Here is a 25,044-nt window from a genome sequence, read left to right on the forward strand (position 1 = left end):
AGACCAGTCTCCTGGCTGCACCCCTTGGTGCAGTTCTCAGAGACCAACGTGAACCTGTTTTTCAATCAGGTAATAAACACTACTGAAATGACCTGCCTGTGGATGTATTTTTTCCCCCTAAAGTAAAACTGCTTTTAGTTTTCATTAGAAGGGGAAATTATTTAGAAAGGAATAAACTCAGGTGCTTTCCCTAGCGAGATGTTTCTGTCCTAGGTCTTTAATCTCCACAGTGTAATTCCAGGATGGTCAATAGCTCCAGGGTCCAAAGACCGTCAGCCAAATGTCAGGTTTCCAGGATGGCGAATGCCACCATAGAGGGTTGCATGGATGAACATTGTAAGTTCACTGTCATCAAGTTTCACGACTATTATGACCACAGGGAACCTGAGCAGGCCCTGCATTCTTAATACACTGTCATTCTGGTCTAGCAGAGCTGCTGTGTGCACTTGGGGGCAAATAAGAAAGTGGTAAAGAAAAACAAAAGTAACAATAAATTTGGTGAATGGCCAGCCCTGCCGAAAGACATCAATCCTTGTTCTTTAAGGCGAGGCCTCTTGGACCTCTGAAAACCTTGAAGCAATGGGCAGGTTCCCAAGTAGGCAAAACTGCCTGAAGAATTGAATATATTATCCCAGAAGACTTCTCCTCCCTCACAGTGGTAAGATACAATTGGCGACATCTGAACTTGATCCAATCATCCCTTCAGCTCCTTGGCTGTTTCTGGGGACCATTTCAATCTACCTAATTTTTGCAAAGACTATGGGTTCCTAAGACTCATTTCCGGTACCTGACTTAGAATGCTGCTCTAGAATTACATGTTGTAGTATTTGCAGTATTTAAAAAATTTAAGAATATCTGACATATTTTAAATGGAAGGATAGCCCACAATGACTGGATCCTTGAGGCAGTGTATCAGGTATGCATGATTTTATTTAAAATGTGTCCAATAAGACTTTCCACTTGGAATGAACATTTTTACCTCTTTCCTCATATTATTAGAAACAGTATTTCCTCATTTCATGGAGTTTCTTAGAAAGTTCTAAGTAACTTAACAGAAGAGAAAAATGAAATTGTGGGGAGATTAAATAACAGGAAGTTTACACCACAGCAAGGGTGCTCACCCATCCCAATTTCGGGGGACACACAAGTGACTATTGGGTGAAAGAGACCCGGTCATGCAAATCATCATATGATCACTTGGTATCCTTTGGCAGTTCTGACATTCCTTGTCACTAGCACAGATAATAAAATGAGTCAGATGACTGCAGTGAATGGGAAATCGTCTTTTGCTTTTGGTGGTGGAAAGACAGGAACACAAAGGCGTGGCCGTAGGACCATTTCCTAACATCGGACGAGACTGTTCGCAGCTGACCACCCGTTGCTCTGAGCCCCAGAGGGCGCATCTGGTGTCCACGCCACCATCTGCCAGGGGTGGTCGCAGCGTCCTCTGCCTTCCATCCAATGGCACTGGTTTATCTGTGGACAGCAGCACACCACAAATCAGCATTGAGGGCACATTTCCACCAAGTGGGCAGTTGTGGTTTTAAATCACTAGAACCTGGCAATGTTAAATTTGTGTTTTCATGAGCCAAAGGTCATAGCACAAATGAGGTCTAAATGTCATCACAGCGGACCATGGGCCACAGAAAGACACATCTTCAAGTTATGTTGACTTTCCAGGAAGAAAAACAGAGATACAGAGCACAGCAAACACGTGCTGGGGACGCACGGCGGCGATGCACGGCGTCCCTATGAAATATGAACGGCGCCATTTACATGGAAATGGAGCCAGCAGGGGCACTGAGTTTCCTGCCGGCTCGTCAGAGCTGCTGTCATGGAAAGAAGCTCAGGGCAATGTGACCGGGGTGGGCAGAGGGGCAGGCAGGCTGGGAAATGTCACCATCTCAACATGTGTTCTAAAGTGACTTCAAGGTGATCATTCATTTATAATCGAAACAGAATCCGAACGGCGTTTGCTCCCTCTTCCTCTCTGTAAACACATCTGTTCATAAATAACTTAAATGTCTCCTTGGCATTCAGGATGCAGTTCTGGCTGGAGTAAAAAAGGGTGGAGGATGCACAGCGTTGAGGAGATGTCAGGGTACTGGTGTGTGTGTGGACAGGCGCTCGAGCGTCTACTGCACGTGGCAGACATCAGCCATCGGACACGGGCGGGGTGACCCAGCCATATTTTTCATGTGTCTTCACCAAACTCTTAAAGGTAGCTTCAGCTTCCTTGCGACTGAAGGACTTTTTTGATTTGCCAGCTTTCCTACAGATCCGTCCCTGCGTGAGATGAAAAGAAAAACCAGGTTAGAAGGTCACTGGGAATTCTGTTTCCTACCATCTTTATTAAAAACACACGGAGTCATGGGGATTTCTGATGTCTGAATCAATGCAATGCACTGTCCACCGGCAGGGTGGGGCAAGCCTCACTGCCCAGATGCAGAACAATTCAGCTCTGGCACCAAACAGATGGGGCAGCCTGGGGCTGGCAGCCTTCTAGGGGAGGGGGGTGCTGTCTTTACAAACCCACACACAGCATTGGCTGAATCCGAACTTGCTCACTCCACGGTGCCGGAGAGCAATCTCTGGCCCAGTTCCTGAGATACGCAGGAGGGGCCGGCCTTATCGAAAGGGCATCACTTCACAGCCAAGCATGCTCTCCCTGAGGCAATAGACTGTTCGAACTTTCTTTCCCTCCCTCCAAAGAATGCCTTTAATTACCACTTCAGATTCCATCTGTGATAACAGTGAAGATAAATGTATTTATAGAGAGATGTGTATATTTGTATATTTCTACAGATATTTAAAAACTCTATTTTTTAAAATTCAAGTTCCAGAGCCATTCGTGAATTTATTGGAATTTGTGTCACTTCAGCACCATTTTGTGAGGTGACGGTGGACATTTTCATGGAAGAAGAGACCTGTCCTTGAGGTCCAAGAGGGGGTAGAGGTCAGGGCAGGTGCTTTGTCGCACAATCCCAGGAGGGGGTGGGGCTGGTGGAGAGAGCCACGTCCCCTCACAGTGACCAGGCGTGTTCTGCTCCCAAGGACAGAGCACTTGTCTCTGCAGTGGTCAAAAGGGACTGACCCATCTTCAGATGGCACAAGAGGGCTCTGGACTACGAGAAAGAAGAAATCAGGCAACACTGCCCATGTGACAGAATCTTGGGGAGCCCTGGAAAATGTGGCATATCTGGCACCAGAGGGGAGAAGCAGATGGAAGACAACCAGGAGTTGGGGTGATGCTGGCCTCAGTTGGACCTGTGGCAGCTCTCACTCTTCCAGTCTCAATTACTCTTCATTAAGCCTCTTAATGGTGCATCAACTGAGACGTTCCCTTAGCCTCTGAGGCACATTTACTTCCACTGAGCCTCCCCCAGGCTCTCCTGGAAGATCTGCTCCTCTCCTCGGGCATCCCATGTACATGTTTTGCAGATGGGGCAGAAATGCCTGGAAAGACCTGGCTGAGCTTTGTCTACTGGCAGGTGCATGATTACCAACCATCACCTGCTGTTCAGGAACCTCGGCGAACAGAATTTCTCTCTGAACAGACCCTCTGCACTCCCAATACAGGGCACTGGTGCTACAGCACAACCGTGCGCACATACTGGGATGTGAACAGGGTCCAGGCCTCCCCACCGGCAGCTCCAACACACAGCAGTCAGGCGCCTTGGACAGCCATAGAGGGCAGAAGCCACATGGGTCTGTGTGGCCACCAGCAAGCACGATCCACCCGATCCTGGCTCTCTAATAACCCACTGACAACTCCAGTGGGAAAGCAGCTGCAATGACCTCTAAATCTACTGGGCAGATGGTGCCCAGTCACCTGAAACGTGGAGGGGAAGAGGCCATTTCACATGCCTGTATTCGGAGCCTACCTAGGCTTCCTTTTCAATAACTGTCTTTTCAACAGTGGACACACAGGCCATCCCTAGTTGAGAAGTCAGGAGCCCAGGGTTACCAAACTCTGCCTGCTCTGGATATCCCTCTGGTTTCACTTGTGCATCTGTCATTGGGGGCAGCAGGACTTTTCCTTTTTAAAAAATTTTTTCTTTTTATTTTTCTTTCTTTTCTTTTCTTTTTTTTTCGAGACAGGATCTTGCTCTGTCATCCAGGCTGGAGTGCAGTGGCACGAAGTAGCTCACGGCAACCTCAAACTCCTGGGCTCAAACAATCCTCCTGCCTCAGCCTCCTGAGTACCTAGGACTACAGGTGTGAGCCACCGCACTTGTCTAATTTTTTATTTTTTATAGAGATGAGGTCTCATTGCCCAGGCTGGTCTTGGACTCCTGACCTCAAGTGATCTTCCCACCTCAGCCTCCTAAAGTGCTGGGATTACAGGCGTGCCACCAAGCACACCTTTTCAAAAATGCTGTATAGCTCACATCAGAAGAGCTGCTAAAAGGATGAAGGAAGATCGGAGGAGAAGACGACAGGAAATGGCCATTTACTTACTGCTAGCAACATCCCCACGCCTCACTAGGATTGACTCCTATTTTGAGTTTTATAACTTCAAGCATATTTGCTTATGTGATGTGATTATACTTGATAAAAAGAGACCACTCAGAGCTAATGTATTCATAATCATCATCATTGTGGGCTGAGATCAAAGTCCAAAGTTATCTTATTAAACATATGAAAATACATCTTTCACATCTTTGCGAGGATGTTAGCATCAATTTCTTCCTTCTTTTTTTTTCTCTCGAGACACAGTCTCGCTCTGTCATCCATCCAGGCTGGAGCGCAGTGGTACAATCATAGCTCAGTGCAACCTTGATCTCCTGGACTCAAGAGATCCTCCTGCATCAGCCTCCCAAATAGTTGGTACTATAGGCATGCACCACCACATACAGCCAGTTAAAATTTATTTTTTATAGAGACAGGGTCTCGCTTTGTTGCCCAGGCTGGTCTCGAACTCCTGGGCTCAAGCAATCCTCCCACCTTCATCTCTCAAAGTGTTAGGATTATAGGCATTAGCCAGTGTGCCCGGCCAGCATCAATTTCTACATCAAGTGACAGCAAATATCAAGGGTTGATTTTTTTTGGCTAAAATGATTTTTTTAACCATCTCTATCCTTTTTCTCTATAATACTGAAAATCTATGGTATCATATGAAAATCCTGAGCTAAAGGTAGCTAGACAAATAGAGGCTCACAATCATATTGGAATATTCTGTGGCTTTTGGCATGAATCCACACTTTGCCTACTCTTTGTGAAAGTCTCAATTGTTACAAGAAACAACAAACAAAACCCCAAAGGAACAGACCACTCTTTGTTGCCTTTTCTTCCCTGTTAGAATTATGAACAGAAAGTCCCAGTGCTTAGTCAATTCCACAACCGGGAGACAGAGCCCGTTATGAGTCAGTCAGAGGTTCAGCGCATTTATTGCACTACACTGTTGATAAGGAGCTCTCATCTCATCTCCTGTCTCTTACACCCACGTTTACAATTAACAATTTTTTTTTTCATAGGTTCATCTGATTCTGATTGGCTGTTTAAATGTGACACAGTGAAATGCTGGACTTGGAAGTCACTCCCTGCATTCCTCCTTTATTTTCTGGCTCTCCCAGTGTCACAGAGCTGTTTTTGACATGCCCTGCTGTGCCCACTGCACCAAGAAGAGGGGAACCCCCCCATCCCGTGTTCCCTGCTTGCTGCAGATGTTTGGGCACTCCCATTCATCCTTCCAGGATACAGACTCTTGAAAAGTGAAATTTTGGGAATCAAGTGCAGACAATGTCACACATCATGACGAACATCCAATAAGATAATGCATTTGAAAACACTGAGGACTTTGAACTTCATACAATTAATAGCGTTTTTCTTATTCTCATAACACTTACCTTTCTCCCTTGTCCAGTTCTATTTAATAATTAAAGAATCTAGTCTGAGATATTTCCTTTGAATGACTCTCATTTCTTCTAAAATATCTCTACTTGTGCTTAATGTTAAAAGGCGTGGATGTGACTTTTCACTCATCCACTACAACAGCTTTGTGTTATCACTCAGTGTTTACAGCAACACTTTTGATAAGTAACAATTTCTCTCTTTCCTGAGCCACACATGGTAAGTGTGTATTTATGAACAACTATAGGATTTTGCCATCACCACCTTAAAAGTCTCACTGTAATATCGAAGTCGAACAGTGTTAATGAGAACACAATTCTCCAGGGCTGCATCTGTCAAACAAAACCAGTAGGTGGTACTTTGATTTGATTCTTTTTTTCCCTTATGGCCTTTTAAGGGCCAATAGCAACGATTCAGCATGAAAACATTTCAACACAGCTAATAAGATGACAAGTGCCCCCAAACTTAGGTCCCCAGTTCAGTCCCCATGTACTTGAATTTTAGCCTGGCACGTCTGCATCTCCCTCAGTTGTCTAACGTTTCTCATTCATTCATTTATGCATTCATTCAATGTGTTGGGTGCCGGGTCTAACAAGACAAAGTGATACCATGTCCCTGCCTTTAGGGCTTAGAGTCCATTATGGGCAGATAACCAGGCATATTGCAGCTGCTGGGACAGAGGGTGTGGAGCAGGCAGGGTCTCTCACTCTTGGTATTGTTGGCATCTTGGGCCAGGTAATTCTTTGCTGTAGGGGCTATACCTGCATGGAAGAAAGTTAGCAGCACCCCTGACCTCTACCAACTAGATGCTAGTAGCACCCCATGAGTAATGACAAGAAATTGTTTCCAGACATTGTTAAATGTCCCCACAGGAGCAAAATCACTCCTGATTGAGAACCACTGGTGTGTAGAACTAAAAGAGCCAGAGGCAGGAAGAGTCAATTCATTCTTTATTCATTCAGCAGTCAATTGCTGCAGGTCTTCCCTCAGTCAGGAACTGTGCTGGTGACCGGGACTGCAGAGCTTTCTAAAAAGAATAATTCTGGTCCTTATGGAACTTATAGCCCAGAGGGTATGATGGATTCTACACTGGGAAGAGAGAAAGAAAGGAGAGAGAAGAGGGGTGGTGGTAGTGATTTGTGTGTTCAGAAATATTTCTATTGACAATAACGTAAGCTGAGCCTTGAGACACAGGTGGGCAGGTGTTTACCAGGCTATGGTGGGAGAGGACAAGGGGTCCCAAATTGAAGGTGTGAAATGGCTCACTATACTCAGAGAACGATGGACAGATGCTTGGGGGAGGGGGAGGCTTGGGCATGGAATTTAAGAGTGTGTGTGTGTCTGTGTGTGTGTGCTTGTGTGTGTATTTGGTGGGGAAGGAGTTACATAATTCAATAGACCTGGCATGAAATCCCTGCTCCAATACTTCCTGGCTGTGTGACCTTGGGTGAATCACTTAACCTCTCTGAATTTCGATCTTCTCATATGTAAAATAAGCATTATAATAGTATTATGTGACACTAGATTCTATAAGAATTTAATATGTTAAAACATAAAAGATGCTTTGCTCAATGCCAGGCACAGGTGAACACAACAAATGGAGCTTCTTATTTTTTCAACTATCTCAGAAGGTCTCCTTTGGTAAAGATAGTTTCATTCTGTCCTCTTGAAAGAACACACAACATTTCTGTCTTTTCATGTAGATTTTATGACTTATTCAGACACAAAAATGTCCACAGGCAAATAAAGTATATTGCATTTACATGGCTAATTTCTTAGATTTTTGAATTATGTCTGTCTTAACAAGTTGACATTAATACATTAATTCTATACTTCTTACGATTAGAGTTTTCTTTTCATTCCTTTTCATTGCAAACTTACTTTCTTGGTATTTTTGTGTTTCGCTTGCCTATGAATTACAGATGTTTGCCCTCTAAAAATAGTTAAAATGTTCAGACTCCTTACGTAAAATTTTGAGTTTCCTGAACTCATTTCCTGAGCCAAAATTACAGAGCTGCTACTTGTTTTTAAAGTCTTTGAAGGAGTAATTGTCAGTCTAAAAGCACTCATAACCTTGAGCTCCCTGACATGGGTTGTAAACGTGTGCAGGACTCATTTTAGGCTTCCCCTAAAACTTTTATCTGGGCGCAAAAATTAAAGCTCACTAGACTCTGGGCTTGAGGAAAACCAATGCTTACAAGCATCTTTAAAAGGAAGTCTACTTTGGAAAGACATTGGGGATTTCACCTTTCTTTTAAGGTTTAACGTTCAAAGCAAATCCTAGAAAAAATTCAACTTGTAAGTTTCTAAAGGACAAATGAGACTCTACAACAGATTAGACTCTTCTAAGAAACACATTCCCAAATCAGATCCATGACACTTAAGCCACTGACAAGCAGGGGACTTCAGCTGGATCTAGTCCGATGAGACAGGAAACAGAAGGATCCGGAGAAGGTGACTATAGCCCTTATTGTGAGTCTGGGCGTATGTGCGTGGATGTACGCACATGTGTGCATATGTGAGCATGTGCACATGAGTAGTGCATGTACATACATGTGCATTTGCGTATGTGTGCACGTGTGCTCATTTGTGTGTTTGTGGGTACTTATACACATGTATTATGTCACATGTGAGCACGTGTGTTCATGTGTGCACATGCAGGTGGCTATGGTGGGGACCATATGTGAGCCTCCCGGCAGGGACCGACGTGAGCCTCCCTGCTGTGGAATGGCTGCTGACTAGAGTCCACAGTAACCTGAGGGAAGGCTCTCAGCTGAGTGGAGGGAGCCCCAGGCCACATGAGCCAGTTTGATGGGCAGTTCCTTTGCACAGGGAAAGCTTCAGCCTGGTGGGCTCTGAATCTGCTAGAACCCCACCCAGCACCAACCAGAGGGGACAAGCAGAGAGGGCTGGGAGAGCAGAGGCAGGGGAGGGGAAAATGACAGGGTGGGAACGTGCTGTCAGAAATGATGAGCCGCCAATGAGGTCATGTCGAGGTTCTGTCTGAAGTGCAACCTCAGAGACTACTGAGTCCCCACACCGCCCACAAATGCTGCAGCGACTGCTCCATGCTCAGCCCGACTCTGATGTGGGGCTGCTGCGTGGCTGTTTTCACATCCCATCTCATTAAATGTTGACCCGGGCAACCTTTGCAATGACTAGGAAACTGGGCTTCCATTAACCAACTTGCTAAGGGCTATAGAAGAGCTGGGTTCAAATCAAGGACTCCTGAGAGTGAAGGCAGAGGCACCACAGAAGAGTGGCCTGAGGGCACCACGAGGGGCGAGACCAAAGACAGGTAGCCTCAGGGCCAGGGCCTGTGGAGGGCCCCAGAATCATCAGGGAAAGGGCTGGAGGCAGCCACATGGGCTGGCGACTCCCTCCAGGAAACCAGAACTTGGAGTATGCAGACCAGCCCTCCCTGCTCACCGCCCCTCTGACGCCAACATGGGGTGCTCAGGCTTCTGCGATCCCCGTTGGGTTTCACTCAAAGTTTGTGCCCAATATGGCTTGGGGTTCCTTTCATCATTCAGACACCAACAGCAGACTCATTCATACACACTCCTCATGACTAGTTGTGATTTAGTTCCTAGATCTGGTAGCTAAAAAATTTGTTGGGTGGTTTCTGGAAAGTGTCAACTCCAAATAGTCACCTCAGAAGCCATAAACGTGATCTTTCGGTTACACTTTGAGAACGCACTGTTTGCCTCAGAGACCTGCTGACTCATGCCCAAGCCAAACACATACAGGCGACCAGAGAAGTGGCTTCACAAAGTAGATGACTAGAACATCCCGCCAGATCTGAGGCCATAGAGGACAGTGCATTGGGTGGTGGGGCACAAGGGGCCACATGGCTATGTGGACCAGCCACATGGGGACCAGCCACAAGGGGACCAGTCCTTGGCGCGGCTTTAGGTGGAAGAGACCACTCTCCTCCATGGCCCTGCTCCCACCTTGATAGAGATAAGTACTTTCTGCAGAAAAAAATGCACTGTGAAACCCATTCCCATTATAGTAAAATTCTCTCTCTAGCGAGAATGTTTCCAGGCCTGGGACTAGGGATGGAAGGGCTGGGCATGTCCAGGAAAGGCGAGCAGAGTCCCAGCAGGTGATGCGGTGTTCTCAGGAAGAAGGCTGGCTGCGCCCTGCTGACATGCAGGGAACACAATCCTTCACTCCAAACGCACCTTCTGAGCATCACATCTGTGGGCTTCTCATTCTTTTTTTTTTTTTTTTTTTTAGATGGAGTCTCACTCTGTTACCCAGGCTGGAGTGCAGTGGCATGATCTCGGCTCACTGCAACCTCTGCCTCCCAGATTCAAGTGATTCTCCTGCCTCAGCCTCCCAAGTAGCTGGGATTACAGGCCTGCACCACCATGCCCAGCTAATTGTTTTTGTATTTTTAGTAGAGACGGGGTTTCACCATGTTGGCCAGGTGGGTCTTGAACTCCTGACCTTGAGTGATCCACCCACCATGGCCTCCCAAAATGCTGGGATTACAGGCATGAGCCACCGCGCCCGGCCAGGGCTCTCATTTTTAAAGGCGAGTTTGAGCCTATCGAGATGTGGAAGAGCGTGTACAGAACACGGTAAGCATGTCTTTTCTTCTTTGGGTGCTGACAAGAGCATTGGTCTGATCAGAGAGTGTTGGACTCGCAGCAGGGAGGCCCTGCTGGCATGGTGGGTGGTGTGCAACCATGGATGTGCACGTTTCCCACCTGGAGCTGGGAGACAAGATGAAAACATCTGGAATCTCTGCAGGAGCAGGTGTCCTCTAGATGATGAGTGCCTCTGCTTGGGCCTTGCTGACTCTGGAGCTGGATCATTCCCGGCTTGGGGGCCCCTGTGGACTAAGGGTGTTCCGCAGCCTCCCTGGGTCTTTCCTGGCCATGTGCACCGAGGGTGTTCAGCAGCCTCCCTGGGTTGTTCTCAGCCATGTGCACTGAGGCTGTTCAGGCTGGCCTCCATTCTCTGGATGCCATTAGTACCCCTATTCCGAGTGGTGGCAACCAAAAACGTATCTGCCTATTGCCAAGCACTCCCTAGGGGACTGAATAGCCCTGTGGAGAAGCCGTGGTCTAGAGTGGACTGTGGGGGTGCAGGAGGGGGCACCAAATGGGGCTGGGGGCCCGGACGGGTGGAGGAGACTTCCAGGGGAAGGTGGTTCAGGAGCTGAACGCAAAAGACAAGTGGCAGTGATCCAACCAGAAAGCAGGAGAGGGGGCAGCAGGAGCAGACGCCGGGTGAGGGTGGTCAGTGAGCATGCTGAGGCTTCTGGGAGTCGGGGCTTGCTGTGGGGTGGAGGTGGGGAAGGCAGGGATGGGAGGTGCCCTAGTTTCCTGGGCCTGCTGGAACAGAGCACCCCAACGGGGGGCTTGAAACCACAGAAATGTGCTTTCACAGTTCAGATGGCCAGAAGTCTGACATGGAGATGTGGGCCTGGGGAAGGGTCTGCTCCAGGACACTGTTCCAGCACTCCGGGGCTGCCAGCACCCTCATGTGCCTCAGCTTGCGGGCACAGCGCTCTAATCTCTGCCTCCGTTGCCATACGGCGTTCTTTGTGAATCTGTCTCTGTATCCAAATCTCCCTCTTCCTACAAGGACACCAGTCATTGGATTAGGGACCACCTTAACCCAGCAGGACCGTGTCTCAACTCGATGACTTCTGCAAAGGCCTTACTTTCAAATAAGGTCATACTTACAGCCACAGGGGGTAGGACTTCACCTATTTTGGGGAGGACACAACTCTGCCCATGGCAGGCGTAAAGCTGACAGGGCGGCCTTTCACCCGTGCCTCAGCACTTGCGCCCATTCTGCAGGTGGGAGCACATTGGGCCAGGTTTTCCTTGTGGGTGGGTCATTTGGGAGGTGGTGTGGCAGTCAGTTTTGGGGTGTTGTCCAGTTAGATTATTGTCATGGTCCAGAGAAGATGGCAAGGGCCTGGCAGAGGCCACTCAGTGAGTCTAACTAAGGCCACGTGGGCAGGGCTGGGGGAAGGATCAGCAGGAGGCCTGAGCCACTCCAGGCTTCTGACTCAGGAGGAACAGGTTTTCAGGACAAGATACTGAGTTCTGTTTGGGTTGGCTGGCTTTGAGGTGTGCACAGAAATCCAGGCAGGAGGCTGCTGGGTATAATGGTGGGAGCTCCCACCAGGGAACCTAAATGATGAGGGTCCACAGGGAGAGGTGTGTGGGGAGGGGAGCGTGCCTCCTCTCTGCTCTCCAGCTACAGGCCCGTGAGCAGGTCGCCCTCCCTGCACCTGATCGCTGCACCTGTGTCACTACCTGCCCACACCTCCTGCATGGGGATAATGAGCATTGGCATGCAAGGCGAGATGGGATGGAGGTGGTGAGCCACTATGCCAAGTGACCCGGGGCCAGGCCTGCAGAAAGACGCTGTCTTAGGAGCAGGCTGTGGGGTCCTGGGAGGATGGGTGTGTTGGGGACACATCCTGGGGACAGTCAAGAAGAGAAGCAAGAAATCTAGGAAAGGGGGATTAGGGCGGGTGCAGCTGCAACGAAGCGTGCACAGGTGAAATGGCCCGAGAAGCATGCTCCGGGCCAACTCTTGGAAAACAGTCATCTGAGATGTGTGATAGTTATTTTGTTTAGAATAATATCAAAACTTTAAAAACTCTTTTTGACCTTATTTTTTAGCACTCTTTGCACATTAAGAAAAATCCGGTTCTTTAAAAAAGTGTAGCTTAGCAATGAACAAGTTCAAAGAGAGCAACCTGTAACCCCAGAGGTTTATGAAATACTTGCCACCCCACAGACCTCAAACGGGGTATTAGGTAATGCTGGCACTCAGAAACTGTTTCTTCAAACGGTGAAACCTCTCAGGATGACAAAGCCAGCAGCAGTTTTGTGTACACTTTGGTGATATGCATCAGGAATTAAAGCGAAGCCACTCTACTTAATATCATACAAAATCCTCCAGCTCCAGCAGCACCAAAGGCACAGTTCATGGGTGCTTACAAAACAGAGGCAGCGCTTGCCTCTACATTTTAAAGAAAGTTCTAGCAATTACTGAATCTGTTTTGAAACAGATGGTACTTTCTTGGTGGAAGCAAGCGCAGAAAAAGGAACTTTTTGCTAAAAATGTCATGATACGAGATCATTCTCTCAAGGTTATTTTTTGGAGATCCCACTAATACTTATACTTTTGCATAGGCAGCTGGATCCCAGTGGGTTTCATTAATGTGCACTTTAAGACAGGTAAGTGACAGATACGCTCATTAATGGCATCGCAGTAGCTGTATCAAAGGCTTTCTGAGCCAGGCCCTGTTCTCAGGACGGGGCAAACACTCTCACTAAACCATGCCAAGATACTCCACCAGTGGGCTCTGCTGTTATCAGCCCTATTTTACAGAAGAGAAAACGGAGACACACAGATCAATAAGGCGCTTGTAGTCACTCAGCTAGGAAGTGGCCAAGGGCCAGGATCCCAGTGCAGGAATTCCTGGCTTTGGAGGCCATACTCTGAACCCCAAGGCCAGGCCAGCTCTTGGAAACCTGGGGAAGGGTCACAGATTTAAGAGAAGGCAAATAAGTACTGATCATTCACTCAAAAAAAAAAAAAAAAAGTGACCTGCCTGGCTATGCCCCCTGGCATGGGACGCTCCTTGGTCACCGCTTCCCTGTGTCTCTCTCACCATCATCTCAACAGGGAGCTCCTGGCCAGCCATCCTGTCGTTTGCCACATGGTTTATGTAAGCCCCGAGATGATCAGGGCCCTGAGTCTACCTTCACTACGTAGATTCTGGTCTGTGCAGCACATGTGAGGGCCTCGGCACACACTCCCTGCCTGATGTGGTGAACAGGGCAGGTGACCTCCCCGGTGAGTCTCTGTTCCGAGATGATGGGGGCAGTCTGTGTTTGTCATTTTGGCCAGGTCCAGAATCCAAAAGGAAGCTGCTTTTCATGGGCTGCACCCAGGAGGCTGCACTGCACACTCCCGGCTGAAACACTTACTCAGCACAAAGCAGACCCCGGTCTCTGTTTTCTCCTTGTGAGATCATTCCAGCTGTCTTCACGGAGGATTCTGGAAAAGTCTTAATAAGCATAGCCCCTGCCCTTGTTACGATGGACAGACTCACCGGAGGATACAGACATCAGCACCTCTTCATTTACTTCAACAGTTTACTCCTCGGACTTGGCTCCATTAAGGCATACGTTTCCCTGACTAGCCCCAGAGACCCCCGCTTTCTTACTGAAGTTGCTCCTAGTTGAAGTCAGCTCTGTCTGCTCCTATGCTCAGTGTGTGACTTGCAAGAAACAATGGTGTTCTCCTACCCAACTTGACCTCTTAGATCAGAATCTGGCCAGCTCTTTTCTCTGCACAGTTGGTCTTCCTCAGCGTTCCATGTTTTTCCTTCTTCCTGGAACACATATTGAACAGCCAGAGAATCCAGGGCCCCATCGCTGTCTCAGCCCACCCATTCTCTGTGGCTTAATTCTCACTTTTGCCCTCCTGTTCCTGCGGTTGGGAGTCTGCTCACTCAGCTCTGTGGCCTCCCGTCCTGTGTGTCCCTAGATGCCCACGGCTGCCTCCATCCTGCCACTCCTCCCTGAATTTAGGATGGGGCACTGGGGATCCAGCACATTCCTGATGCTGCACACAACAGGAGGGACGCCCCCAGGGCAGGCAGCTCTGTCATGATGAAGCCCTTGAGCAGGAGGGAAGCAGAGTGGAGTGGAGGGGTGCCAGGGAGATCAGATGCACCGATGGGCACCCACTCATCACGTCTCCTGCCTTTTGCCTGTTTCCCCACAGAATGCATCTGCACTTCCTAGGACCACTCTCCCACGTGCGCAGGAGATCATCCACCTGCCACCCTAAGCCCTTGCCTGTGGTCTGCTGTGGCTTTGATCACCCCTGCCATTGGGTGATCGGGACACTTCATTTCACAACTGCTCTGGCCCACGCTTGCTGCGGAACAGTCCTCTCAGCACAGATAGTAGGTACGGCAATGCTGTTGAAGGGAAAAGTCCAAAAAATGAAGGAGACCAAGAATGTCACTAGGAAATGTGACAGGAATCAGAGCCTGGGGGTGAATTTGTCAAAACAGAGGCAGCCACCATTCGCTGTCTGTCCCTGCTAGCAGGAGCTTCACAACTTGGACCAAAGAGTCCAAACTTAGTTGTTCTAGAAAAATTGCATCAAGAAGGAACGCATGATTTTCACAGGCAACCCAGGTAAACGGCACCTGGTGCTTTCGCTACTGAGATGCCTTCAGGGAGGCTTTGCGCCTGACGGAGGCAGTTCACAGCTGCACTCTCTTTCCAAGCCATGTTACTTACAATGACAGAGAAAGCTCACGTCACACAGCATGCTCAGCACTGGAGTTTCACAATGCAGAAGAAAATTCAGCAATGCCGAATAAATAAAGTAAATGAGATTTTGGAACCATTGGAAGTCTTCAGATATATTTTCAGGGAAAATTTCAGTGTGAAAATATTATGATTTGGGCACAAATTCTATAAAAGATAGGTTACTTTTTCAAATAGTCTGTTTTTGCAATAAAACACAGCAATAACAAGACTCTACATGGATTATTTACTTCACCTACTGTGATACTTTTCTGATTTTTAAAAGAAGGAATTGTGCTTATAAAGATAATGAGATTAATTTATGCCCCTAGAGATCCCCAATACCTGCCAAGCAGGTATTTGACTTTGTTCCAGGAGGATGGGTTCCGGGGAGACACCAGGTCTGTCTTTTGTCTGGCTTGCCTTCTTGAGGCACTGAGTGAAGCTGCAACTCGTGTGATATGGGATATGGATGAAACCTCCTGGAACAGCCTTGCATATATAATTTGTTACCAAAGAACCACCCAGATTTGGTCAACAGTCCACTTGGTCTTTGGCTTACATGTGCCACATGGGGGAACTCTTGAAATCCCCACCTGCAGCCTCTCCGTGCCACCCAAATGCCAGTTCCACACACCCACGTCCTGCTGGACACTGCCACCAGGCCAGCAGCTGCTGTCTCCATGTGGACGTTGTAATCTAGCTCATCAACTTTCTGCCTAAATGGTCTCTTTTAACCTCTTTATTTTGAACAAAGCCTCGCTGACTTCTTCCAACACTGACCCAGTAGCTCCGTGACCCAGAGGGCAAACCCCAAATACATTCTTAAAATGGGATATTTTCCCCCGTGGGAAAATTAGACCTTTAAGTGTTGAAAAACTTTTCATAACCAAACACCTCATAATAAGCTGGAACCATGCTTGGTGCCTTTGCCCCGAGGGCACCGCTTTGACTGCTTTGTGCCTTGGCTGCTCCTGAGGTGCTACTGAGGTGCAGGCTGCAGAGGCAACGGAGGCAGCGGAGGCGTCTCCTCTGCACAAACATCGGGACCCCCCACCTCCCTGCTCAGGCTCTGCCTGCTGGGAAGAAGGAAGCCCCAGTGCCACTGGCCCCCTGAGCTTTCCAGATACTCATCCATGACTATGCAGGCATACCCCACCCTGATTTTGAAGTCCCAAAACTGTTTTGAGCCATTTCAATGGGTGCGATGAACTTAACACAAGTTATCCTGATGTACTTTAAAAAATAAGTGTATTTCATAAAGCATTCTTTCTGACAGCTCTTGGGGTGAAATCCAGCACCTATTAGCAGGGTCCAGTCCCTGGAAAGCCTGTGCATTTCTGTGCCAGAGTTGGTTCTCCAGCTTGCTCCACAGGGGCGGGGCTTGTCTTGTGGGCAGGGTCCTCTCCACTGCAGGCTGGAGGGCCAGTTCCCTTCCAGCACCTGACAGAGCTTTGACTTCAAGGCCAAAGTCTAAAGCTCCCTTTACAATGCCCTGCCTCCTCCAGCATCGCCCCCTACCCCTCACGCTCACACTTTCCCGCCATTGGCCCTGCCTTCCTACCCCTGCCCTCGGCTCACACTGGTTTCTTGTTAAACTAAGAGCTCTCAGTGAGACTCCACCCAGCAGTGTCCTACAAATACTGGATAAAAGGAATGGACTGAAGCCATTTCAGGGCTACACAATATCATTCCACCTTTCCAGATTAGCTGGTGTTATACAGGTGATGGTTCCAGTATAAATGAAACCCAGAACACACTTTATGTTTGCAAGGAAACAGGGGACAAAGATATGACATAAAATAGCCTAGTCAGTGTAGACAAAGCAAGTTGGGGATCTCTGCAGAAAATGCTGTATTCCATTATCATAAGAGAGTCCTAAGAATGTAATCAAGAAAGGAAGTTGATTCTAAATTCAGATTCCTAGTCTCTGGTTGAAAAGCTTAGAAAACTAAGGGACTGCTTTTGATTGACCTAATAAAATTAACAAGAGATTTCCTATAAGCAACTAGGATGGCTATTATTACTTTTAGGTCATGACTTTGGGAGATGTTCTGATTTTAATTCTTTTATTTGTATAAGGGCATTGCAATACAATCTTGGCTTTCTGATTAAGAATCATAATAGCTAAATAAAATAATTCAATCAGTGATTTTTACAAGCGTCACTTGAAATCTTCAAACACTGTTTACTTTATGATAGAATGTGGGGAAAGCTGCGCCAGTCACTGCCTCAAGCACTTCACATGCACACACGCTCAGTCCTCATCGGGGAAAGACTGCTCCAGCCTCTCCTCATGACAGAGGCACGGAGGTACAGATGTAAATTGCACAGTGCCATGCAGCTGGTAGGCGCTGGAGGTGGGATGTGACCTGGTGGGACTCTAGTTGGGTTCTGGAGACCACGCTCACAGCCCCTTCTCACCACGTGTGACAATGGAACCTCCAGGTGATGCCCCACCACGCATTATCCCAGTACTCAAGTGCTCATTGCCCCTGTCTGGCGCTCCAGCTTATTTACATTAGGAATGAACGACGAAGCCTGTGGGGTTCTCACGACCAGTCTGAAGGCCCCTGCGTGCCACAGTTAGAATTCTAAAGAAAGGATGGTATGCGTGTTGTCATTTTCCAAAATGTGTCCCACGCAGTATTTCACGTTATGTCATCCAATTCTCACCCAGGAGGGAGATGCACTTGTGATTTTTCAAATGATGGAGTGAAGAATGAACGAGCAAGTAACTTCTCTGTGGAAGTAGAGGCAGGAAGAGGCAGTGCCTCACCAACCCAAGCCTCATCCTGGAACTGGAGCTGGAGCCCTGTGATGTCTGAGTATTGGCAGGAAATATCAGCACCTTGCTGGCTCTGGGAATTTTTCAATAGCACCTCCTAAGACAGGACTTCCCAACCTTCTTCGGCTATAGCATGCCCCCCTCCCATGCCACGCATGTACTCCTTGTTGTTAACCTCCTAAACACGGGTGCTCCATGCTGGATGGAAGATCCACATGCAGGCACAGACTGTGGTGTGCCAGCCCTCAGGCTGTACCACTACACGCCACGTGCACAGGCAACATCATTTTAGCCCTATAGGCTTAAAGCATCTGCCAGCATTCAAATTCTGATCTCAGCTTCCCAATAAATATTTTTCAGAAGGTAAACTTTTTCAGAAAACTGGACTTTCAAAGTAAAGTCTTTCAATTTTACTGAAAAGACCATATGGAATATGTTATGTCTGCAGCCAATAATTTTTTGAGGGCCTATTGTGGAAGGCACTAAATCAGAAGTCAAAGGGAGCTAAGAAGTAAGTCATCAAAACTGCCCTTTTCCTAGTAATGGAAAAGTTAATCCCAGGTGTATTTTGTGATATTTTAAATGGCATAAGAACAATTTTACAGATTAATTTTCCTGGCTTTGTTATTGTGATATTTACATTGGCTTGTGGTAAGATTCAAAGGTAACAAAAAATCAAGCTTCTTCAATCTCCATATTTGAAGCAGCAAAAATAAGTTTTGTGCTGGCTTTGTTTGCCTGGCTCTCATGGTACTGAGTTTTTCTGCGTCACTGGGATGTGACTTTCTGTTGACCTCATTATTTGTAGATGCTAGAATTGCCTACATAGAAAATCCTAAAGGCTCAGCTATTTTTGAGGAACTGGATTTGGTAGACAGCGTTAATGCTCCAAAAATAGCCATGTGGGTCCTTACATTTCTGCCTCCCTTGTAGTCAGATGGGGGCCATGTGGCCAGTTCTGGCCAGTGGGTGGTGCCCAGAAGGAGGTGTGTGTGTTTTGGGTGGAGACAGTCGGGCGCTGATGCCCTCACCCTGCTCTCACCCACTGCTGCTGTGAATTTGGAGGCCATGTGCTCCTGATAGAGAGCAGACACCGGCCCGTATTAGACTCTGTGCCAGAACATAGTTTTCCTGTGTTAAACTGCTGAGATTTCAGGCTATGCTCTTGTGTGGAAATGAGAGTTCACTGCTCAGAGTAAAATTCTTGACAAATAATTGAAAAATTACAAGGTCCATAAAAAGCTAAGATGATTTTGAAAAAGAAGAGCAGAGGGGGTCATACTCTGTTGGCTGTTGGACTAGGAGGCTGCATTCCTAAAGGCAGTGTCGTATTTGTATAGGAGTAGGAAAATTGGGGAACCAAGCAGAAGAGAGAATCGTATTTACATGGGACTGTCATGGGATAACAATGGCAGCAGAAAGCCGTGGGAAAAGACCAGGTGGCTCAGACAATGGGGTCAAGGAAAGTGTTTACTGCAGAGAAAGGAAGCTGGGTGTCTGCCTGGCAGCTCACATGGAGAAGGGCTCTAGATAGATGAAATCCAAAACGTGAAAGGAAAAGCTCTAAAGAAAGTGGGAGGAGGCTCAGGAGGATGCCTTGTGATGGGACGGTGAGGAAATGGTCTTCCCAAACAGCCTTGATCGTAATGTAACTTCTTCAAAATTAGGGAGGGTTTTTTTTCCCCAATAAAAGACGAGAAAGTGAAGAAGATAAAGAAAATTTGGGAAGACAATATTTGTGATGTCTAACACTTGCACAAAAAATTAATACCTGGAAAAAAGAAAAATTTCCTGAAAATTGAGAAGAAAAAAACTAGATCGCCAGGACACAATGTAGGGAAGGGAAAGAAGATCAACAGATGTCTAAAGAAGAGACCTGGATGGCTGACCAGTGTGCAGTGTGATGTTCAGATCCCAGTCATCAGGGAAGCTCAAGGAAAGCAGCAGTTAGATGCCTCTAGGGTCCTGTCAAGGGGCAAAACTGAGAGAGGAGGATGACGCCAGGTATCTGCAGAGAAGTGTGTCGATCAGCCACTTCCAGAATGTCAAAGGCATTCTGGAAGTTTCTGGCAATACCTCGAGACAATCCACATACCGAGGCTCGTGCACTTGTGAGCTCACAGCTAGGCATCAAGCCCAGAAGATCTGCTTGCAGGTGAGTAGCCATGTTCCTGTGACCACAGGGAGGTGGGAGATTGCTGGCATCCCCAGGGGAGTGGATGAGCAAAATGTGATCAATTCACATCTTGGAAAAATACGCAGGTGTGAAAAGCAATGGGCCAGACATACAAACAGTGACACAGCCGGCCCACCAGCCCAAGTTCTGGGTGGAATAACTAAGATTCGGAGCAAGGCACAGAGGACAGCACTGGCTGGGCCAGTGAAACACACATATGCATGGAATGACACGACACACCTGACAGGATGAAGTGTATTTAATAATATCCGCTAGAAACAGAATGGGATCCCATGGGTCTTGCATGGATGGACTGGTGGGCTATCATTAACCTTTCCCTACACCTGACACACAAAGTGAAAGTCACAATAAAAATGTGGTTTACATGAACGTGTATGCCAGAATTTATTATATATGTGTAAAAATGTGATAGCTTCTATACACATCAATAACTGATTTGAACATACAATGAAAACAACATCTTACCGATGGAATCAGCAAATATTATGCTCCTGTATCGGGCAGCCCCTAAGCTGTCCCAAAAGGATCTCCGATTCCTGGTGTTCACTCCCTGTTTGACCTCCTCCCGCTGAGTGTGAGGGACCTGAGCTTCCTTCTATTGCACAGAGGATGGCGGAGTGATGGAAAGTCACTTCTGAGAGTAAGCCACAAAAGACTGCAGCTTTGGTCCTGGGTGCCCTCTCTCTCTCTCCCTAGCTCCCTATGAGGGAGGCCAGCTGCCATACTGTGCGTGGCCCTATGGAGAGGCCCACAGGCAAGGAACTGAGGCCTTCAGCCAACACCACCCAGCAAGTGCATCCTGCTGCAGCACATATGTACTCATGGGAGCCAATCCTCCCCAGTCAGATCTCCAGATGAGACAGCAGCCCTGGCCTTCAGTTCCCCTGCAGCTCTATGACAGACCCAGAGCCAGAGGCACCCAGGCAGGCAGCACTCAGATTCCTCAACTCCAGAAACTAGGAGAGAAGAGATGTTGGTTTCTTCAAGACACTGAGTTTTAGGATAATGGGCTATGCTGCAAGAGATAACAAATGCTGAGGCCTGGGAATCAACTTGACAAAAAAATTCCTAAAGATAATAAGATAAATAACAATCAAATGAAAAATGGACCAAGGGCAAAATGAGAAATTCAAGTGGCCAAAACCCATCCCCTAAATCCCCTCACAAAAAAATACAAAAACCCAACTGTATGAAAGATGCTACACCTGAATAAGATACAAAATATGTAAGCAAAAAAAGATGAGATATGCTTTGCCAGTGAGATTAGGAAGTAGTGAAATCATCAGGGTTGGAGAGGCCTGGGAGATTTCCAGCCTCCTGCTGCTGACAGAACCATAACCTGGGGTAACCTTTTTGAAGGGCAATTTGGCAGCACTGTATCCAATCAATATAGAGGGTGTTCCCGCCCTTTGATCCAGTACCCCACTTCTGGGAGTTTCCCTATGGTAATTAGGGTACAAGGAGCAAACATGACATACAGGACGGTCCCCATGGGTTGTTTAGGGAGGGAAGAACTAGAGGCCTCCTAACTGTCACCCGATAGGGCTGGCTCAGTCGTCCATAGCACCCTGCACCCTTGGGGGCTCAGCAGCCTTTTATGATTTAGTTGACCAGGAAGATGTCCAGGGACCTTATGAGAAAAGATGTGCACACTTCAGACTATCCTGAAGAGCATGGGCCCACTGCTGAAAAAATCACATATGCCTGTGGAAGTGTGTGTGCGTGTGCACATGTGTGTGTGCATGTGTGTGTGTTCAGGGGTGCAGAAATACAGCCAGTATTTCTAACAGGTGGAATCATGAAACTTTTCATTCTCTACCTTAACATGTACTATTTTCTATAATCAGAAAAAAATTCTTAAGAGTTTTACAGGTTCGACAACATAACATATGCCATTACAATTCTGTGCACTACCACATAATCCACGCTTTTCCCGGCCTCTTCATGAAATACCAAAGCACTGTAAGATCATAATAGTAACAGAGCAATCACAGCGTTATATAATTGGCGAGTTGCAGGCCTGGACACACTTGGATCAGCTGGAGGTGCACAAAGGCACAGGCCCTCTGGGGAGCACCAGGCTTCCAGGGGACCATCCTTCATGTAGAGGTCAAAGTCATCACACCATGTTCTGCTCTCTAAATAAACATGATCCTTTAGAGGAGCTCTGTGTTCAGTGCTGGTCCACACAACAGAGCAGCCGCAGGGCTGTGAACACCGCGGCTCCAGTACCACTGTCGTCTCGCTCTACAATCGCCACAGACCACTGCAGGGTCCTGCCCGGCACTATCACAGAATGTCCTCTGCATTCACTCTCATCGCGGAGGGGCGCCTGATTCCAATGGAGTAACATTTGTTAAAGCAAACCAAATTAGAGCGATCTCCTTCTCTAATAAATTGTTATCATCATGAGGGCAGATCAAAGTTGGCAGCAACAGAGAAAATCTATTTATATTGTTCTCCATTTAATTGGCTTTTTTTGGGTTAAGTGCACTTAGAGGAAGAAAAAAAATCCCTACAGATCATTTAAATTATGACATTGTGAAAGTCAGGGTGTCATCCTGAAATTGAAATGTAAACATATAAGTGTATACTGTTTGAATAAAAAAATTTATATAACTAGTTTAAACATAGATTTTCATTTTACAAAGAGCCTTAGTGTGTATATACATATATATATATATATAATCTAGGATATATACATACATAATTATATGAACACTATAGCTTAACACCATAGCTTACATATATAAGCCTTAGATTATACAATATATAGATATATGGATTAAAATATTTAGATATAAATGTATAAAATACAGATTATGTTTATATACATATATATAAAGAACCCAACCATATAATATTTTGATGGATTCTGACATCTCTGAAGTTTATGGAAAATCCCTCAACTAGTGAAGCATCTGGAATGGATCGGCCTGGGTCGCTGAGCGTGGAAATGATGCTAAGTGTTACCTGCCCAGCAGGAAGATACACAGGAAGATAACAATGGTATGGAGAAGACGCAGCCAGAGCTCAGACAGACTTGCTGCCCTCCATCAGTGCTGGTAGAGGAAACCAAGTCGGCCCTGCTCTTGCAGAGTTCGAGATTCCAAGAAGGCAAGAGACAGGAGGCTGGGCAAAGAAGAAGAACGGGAAGAGATGCAGAGGCGGTGGGCTGGCTGCACGCACCAGTCTGTCGGCCTCTGTGGGAATCACGACGAAGGCCATCCTACCATCTCCTCAAGTCTTGTGGCAGACTGGTGGTGATAACTGAGGATATTTTAATGAATTTGTCTATTTCTGAGTCAAATAAGAATGCATGTAAAGTGCAAATGACAGAACATAACTATTCTTTCTTATATGCCTTGTGACTGGTCTGGTGTATCCCTCAAACTCTTGGTAGGTGCTTGTTTCACACAGTTTGATCAATAAAATTAACAACTAATGATCATTTCTGTAAGTAACTATAAGTCAAATGAGTGAAATTCTTATAAGAAGTAGAACTGAAGGCTTTCAGAAAGCATCTTCCATCTAAATTTGGTAAAACGTTTAAAATGATGAAAATGGTGATGAAGAAAAAGCATCAACTTGGTACATGAGCATCAAAACCAACGGAATGAAAAGATTCCCCAGGATCATTTCAGCCTCAGCTCCTCACTGGAGAGCCACCTTCAAGTCTCACTGATACTCCAGGCAGTTGTTTGAAATAAGGATTCACCAGTCAGCCCCTGTCCGTTGTCCCACCTGAGTGTCTACACTGCCTGCCTGACTCCTCCCCTCCACACTCTTACTTTGCCAGGTGCCCTCTTTCTCTGACCTCAGGCCAGTGCACACAGCAGGAGTATCCCTTCACCCACCCCGCCCCCCGCTCCAGCTCCAGGGAGGATGACCAGCTTCCCTGAGTGGTTAGCAGTGTTGAGGTGATGTTCTGAACCAGAACGAGGGAACAGGGCAGGGGGTTCGCTCAGCCAGGGCAGGGCATTTTCAAGACGGCAGTGGCTGGAAAGGAAGGAGAGAAAGGAGCACTGTTAACCTTGGACATGTGCAGAAGAGCAGCATGAGAACAGGGATGGGGGAGATTTATAGAGACAGTGACAAGGGAAAGTGAGACAAAAAATAGTGTTATCCAGGGATCACAGGGAAATGGGAAAAGTGCCAAGGAAGATGGATCGAGTCCCTGTTCATTGATCTGCACGAGAACAAGGAGAGATGCCCAACAGACAAGGCAGGAAGAATCCTGAAGGTGGAGGGAAAAGTCAGGCATAAGAGATAAAGGCGATACAGTGATCTGAGAAAGGAAGAAAGAAAAAATTCTGGGACAGCTAAGAAAAACAGATAAACCTGCAAAATCTAAAGTTTGTGAGGAGGGATGTGTTGATGCTGCAGGAACAAAGGGGGCTGGGAAGGAACACAGTCTGGGGGGCGCGGGGGCCTACAGGCAGCACAGGTGGAGAGGTTGGGGCGGTGGGGCCTGCAGGGCAGAGAACCTAGGCAAAGACAAACGGGAGGACATCTGCGAGGCAAAAGCTGCGGGAAAGAAGACAAATGACACAAACTTCTACGTGCTTGGAAAGCAAGGCTCTCCTGTGGGCTGAGCTGTGTCCTCCCAAGTTCCTATGCTGAAGTCCCAACCCTCAACACCTCAGAACCAGACTGTATTTGGAAATGGAGTCTTTATAGAGATAATTACCTTAAAATGAGGTCATCAGGGTGGGGCCTAATCCAACAGGACTGTTGTCCCTCTAGGAAGAGGAAATTCAGACACAGGCAGAGTAGACAGACCCTGTGAGGACACAGGGAGAAGATGACATCTACAAGCCAAGCAGAGGCCTGGGGATCCAGCCCCGCCACACCTCAGTCTCAGACTTGCCATCTCCAGACCGAGAGAATGCATT

General features: G+C 47.1%; 1 protein-coding gene across 1 annotated transcript in view; it reads right to left on the reverse strand.

Moving 5' to 3' along the window:
• Positions 1 to 912: 912 nt before the first annotated feature.
• UBE2QL1 (ubiquitin conjugating enzyme E2 QL1) overlaps positions 913 to 25,044 on the reverse strand; it is a 42,958-nt gene continuing 18,826 nt past the window's right edge. Inside the window, exon 2 of the mRNA XM_007961167.3 lies at positions 913 to 2,286. Within this exon, the coding sequence (XP_007959358.3) occupies positions 2,155 to 2,286 (132 nt within the window). The 3' untranslated portion in view covers positions 913 to 2,154. The remainder of the gene's footprint in view (positions 2,287 to 25,044) is intronic.

The sequence above is a fragment of the Chlorocebus sabaeus genome, chromosome 4 (genome assembly GCF_047675955.1).
Source record: "Chlorocebus sabaeus isolate Y175 chromosome 4, mChlSab1.0.hap1, whole genome shotgun sequence".
Classification (NCBI taxonomy): Eukaryota; Metazoa; Chordata; class Mammalia; order Primates; family Cercopithecidae; genus Chlorocebus; species Chlorocebus sabaeus.